At 42.4% G+C, this 3,383-nt stretch overlaps 1 protein-coding gene across 1 annotated transcript; it reads left to right on the top strand.

The window, feature by feature from the left end:
• Window positions 1-606: 606 nt before the first annotated feature.
• LOC141588014 (uncharacterized) lies at window positions 607-1,620 on the top strand. The gene has a single exon (XM_074409474.1). The coding sequence runs from the start codon at window positions 607-609 to the stop codon at window positions 1,618-1,620; it is 1,014 nt and encodes a 337-aa protein (XP_074265575.1).
• Window positions 1,621-3,383: the final 1,763 nt, after the last annotated feature.

Below are 3,383 nucleotides of genomic sequence, written 5' to 3'. Positions count from 1 at the left end.
CCCTGCAGACCGTTTCATGACTGATCTTTGACCCTAGACTTGACTGTTGCATTTTCATGGTGACCCGATGTCCTAGCCTTTTCTCTCATTATTTGAACTCGTGTTCTTCTCTTTATTTCTCTTCCCTTCAACACTTTTAGTTCAGCAATTATAGTTCAGCAATCAAAATATCAAACAACCCCGAATTTTCTACCTAGACAGACTTTAGTTAGCAAGTAGAACACATTTTAGTCTCCCTGTGGATACGATCCCGACTTTCCTAGCTATATTAGTTAGAGACCAGTTGGTTATCTTTGATAGGGCTGCGACAACCCTGTCAAATTTTGGCGCCGTTGCCGGGGAGGCAACAATTTCTATTTGTTTATTTTAGTTTTTCTTGTCTCAGGGAAATTTAGTTCCTTGAGGCCGCTCTTATTCTTTTCTTTAGTGTTTGTTTATGCCCAGGTCTCACAGGTCCGAGCTCGTACCATTCGACTCTGAACCAGAAAAGACTTTTCGAGCTAGACGAAATTTTTGGAGAGAAATTCATCACGCCGAAGACTTGAGTAAGCTTGACTACATTAGTCTTTAGAGTAAGATACATCTACTTCTGCCCCTACTATGATCATGGCTACATTAGCAAGCCATTCAGAGCCCACCCTTGCATCCATTCCTAAGGGATTCAAGTTGCCAACCACTGATGATGGTACCTTTGAGTTCCGTCCGTCCTATGTTAACCTGGTAGAGAGGAATATGTTTGGAGGAGGAGCTACTGAAGATCCTGCCAAACATATGGAGAGGTTCGTTACATACTGTTGCTCAATCCCTTTGACTGTCGGGGTAACGCATGACCTAGTAAAACAAGTTCTATTCCCTTTTTCTCTGCGAGATGGTGCTGCAGAGTGGTTGCGTGATTTGGACATGGAAGAAAATGCTATTACTGACTGGAATACACTCGCTCTTGCATTCTACAAGAGGTATTTTCCACCACAGAAGACAAATGCTCTTAGAAGCCAAATCACGAGTTTTAAACAGGGCCCCACTGAAGACCTTAATGAGGCATGGGTTCGCTTCAAGAGACTAGTCCGCTCTGTTCCCCATCATGGTTTCCAGATCTGGTTTCTATGCAATCAGTTTTATAATGGGCTGTATGACGACCATAGAGCCTTACTTGATTCTTCTGCCAATAGGAGGTTTCAAAACAACACTACTGATGCCAATGCTTGGAAATTGATCGATGAGATAGCTACTCACACTACTGAGTATGGTAACCCTAGAGGTAGTACAAGAGGGGGTAGTTCAGATGGCGCCGTTGCAGCTCAGTTAGATGCATTGATTGCACAAATTGCAGAGCTAAAGACTACCCAATATTTGGGTAAACAGCAGACAGTCCATGCTTTGGTTCAACAAGATGTCCCTTGTGAGAGATGTGGTACTAATGGTCATGTTGCAACTAGATGTATGAGTACTATAGAACAAGTTCATGCTTATCAGTCTTTCAAGCAAGGTAGCCCGTACTCCAATTTCTACAATGTGCAAAATCCTACCCCGCCACCGACCAATGCATATGTCATTCCTCATAATCGTGGTAATCAACCACAAGGGAACTTTAACAGGCCGCCTCAACAACAGTTTCAATAGATGCAGCCTCCTCCTCAAGCTTCAAACAGTGATATGTCGGACATTAAAGCCATGTTACAACAGCAAATAGCGGCTTCACAGAAGCAGAAGGCTCTAATTAATCAACTGTTGGCTCACAATAAAATTTTGGACAATCAAGTTGCTAAATTATCAAGCTAAAATTCAAGTAGGCAGCCGGGTGCCTTGCCTTCTGAGCCAGATAAACCACATGAGACGGTTAATGTTATAAACCTAAGGAATGGTTTTACTTATGATGAACCGGAGGTGCCTAAAAGATTTAACAATGTCATTATTGAAGAATTTGATGTTAATGCGGAAGCTGAAACAGAAGGCGAGAGTGTTGTATCTGCTGATTTTAGTCGATCGACTGGAAATCTGAGTCGATCGACTAAAACTCGTGAAACTGATGCTGAAGATGCTAAACTTAGTCTATCGACTGGAAGTGGTAGTCGATCGACTGTAGTTAGTTGATCGACCGTAGAATTCAATCGATCGACTAAGTTGTCTGATGAAGTTGATGTTTCATTACAAGTCGCTAATGGGCCGTCTTCTACTGCTGATAAGACACCCAATTCTGATAAAGGGAAGAAGAAAGTTTCTGAGCCACCTAGTGCTATTAAAAAAAAAAATTCCATTTCCAAATCGGTTAAAGAATACAAAGATCAAGCAACAATTCAGTAAATTTTTGAAGGTTTTCAAGAATCTCCAGGTAAGTGTTATTTTCACTGAATTAATTACTCAGGTACCTGCTTATGCTAAGTTTATGAGGGAAATTTTGACTCATAAATGGAGCTTTCACGAGGTGGAGACAATTGCTTTTACCGAGGAGTGTAGTGCAGTCCTACAAAACAAGTCTCCACCTAAATTGGCTGACCCAGGTAGTTTCTCTATCCCTTGTTTTATAGGCACCCATACTATAGATAATGCTTTATGTGATTTGGGTGCCAGTATCAGTGTCTTACCTTTGTCTTTAGCTAAAAATATAGTTTTGACTGAGTTTAAATGTACCAATATGACTGTCCAAATGGCAGACCGTTCCTTGTCACGTCCTTTGAGGATCCTAGAAGATGTCCCTCTTCGGGTTGGGAAGTTCTTTATACCCGTTGATTTGATTATTTTAGACATTCCTGAGGATACCCATACCCCTATTATCTTAGGGAGACCATTTTTGCACACTGCTGGTGTAATGATTGACGTAGGAGCGAGGACATTGACATTTAAGGTGAGGGGGTGTGAAATTGACATACACCCAGTCTAGTGTTCGTAGGGCACCTATTCAAGTTATATCATGCCATGTTGCTTCCCCTGTAAAGTTTGATAGGGTAGCAGATAGTCCCACAGTTGAGTCATGTTTTGTTGTTGCTGTAACACCTCCGCCCCATAGTGGGAGCAAGATGGAGGACCATACTATTGTTTCTCTTTCTCCAGGACATGACAAAATGAGCAACTAAGAGGATTCAAGAGGTGGACTTGGTGCATTGGGTGTGATTTCTAAAGCTAAAGATGTTGATTATGGCGGAGGGATAGGAGATTCGAGGCCGCGTGTATAGAAAGGGCGCCCGAGGGCTAAGTGTAGTGAGTTAGCCTGTGCGATGGTATGCCCTTCTATTTCTGAAGAAATGGTAAAGTGGTGGCCTAAGGCCAAGATCAAGAATGCTGAGGGTACTTCATACAGTCAGCAACCATGTTATGGGCTGTTCAATGGTTTTGGTAGATGAGGCGACAAAGGTCGAGCGGGACCATATAAACCAGCGCTGACCGGG

This window comes from Silene latifolia, chromosome 6 (assembly GCF_048544455.1).
Source record: "Silene latifolia isolate original U9 population chromosome 6, ASM4854445v1, whole genome shotgun sequence".
In the NCBI taxonomy this organism is placed as follows: domain Eukaryota; kingdom Viridiplantae; phylum Streptophyta; class Magnoliopsida; order Caryophyllales; family Caryophyllaceae; genus Silene; species Silene latifolia.
The sequence above is the reverse complement of the archived record's forward strand: the minus strand, read 5'-3'. Positions and strand labels throughout refer to the sequence as shown.

Bases quoted from the DNA above. Each gene is read 5' to 3' on its own strand.
- LOC141588014 (XM_074409474.1), top strand. From the start codon at position 607: ATGGCTACATTAGCAAGCCATTCAGAGCCCACCCTTGCATCCATTCCT.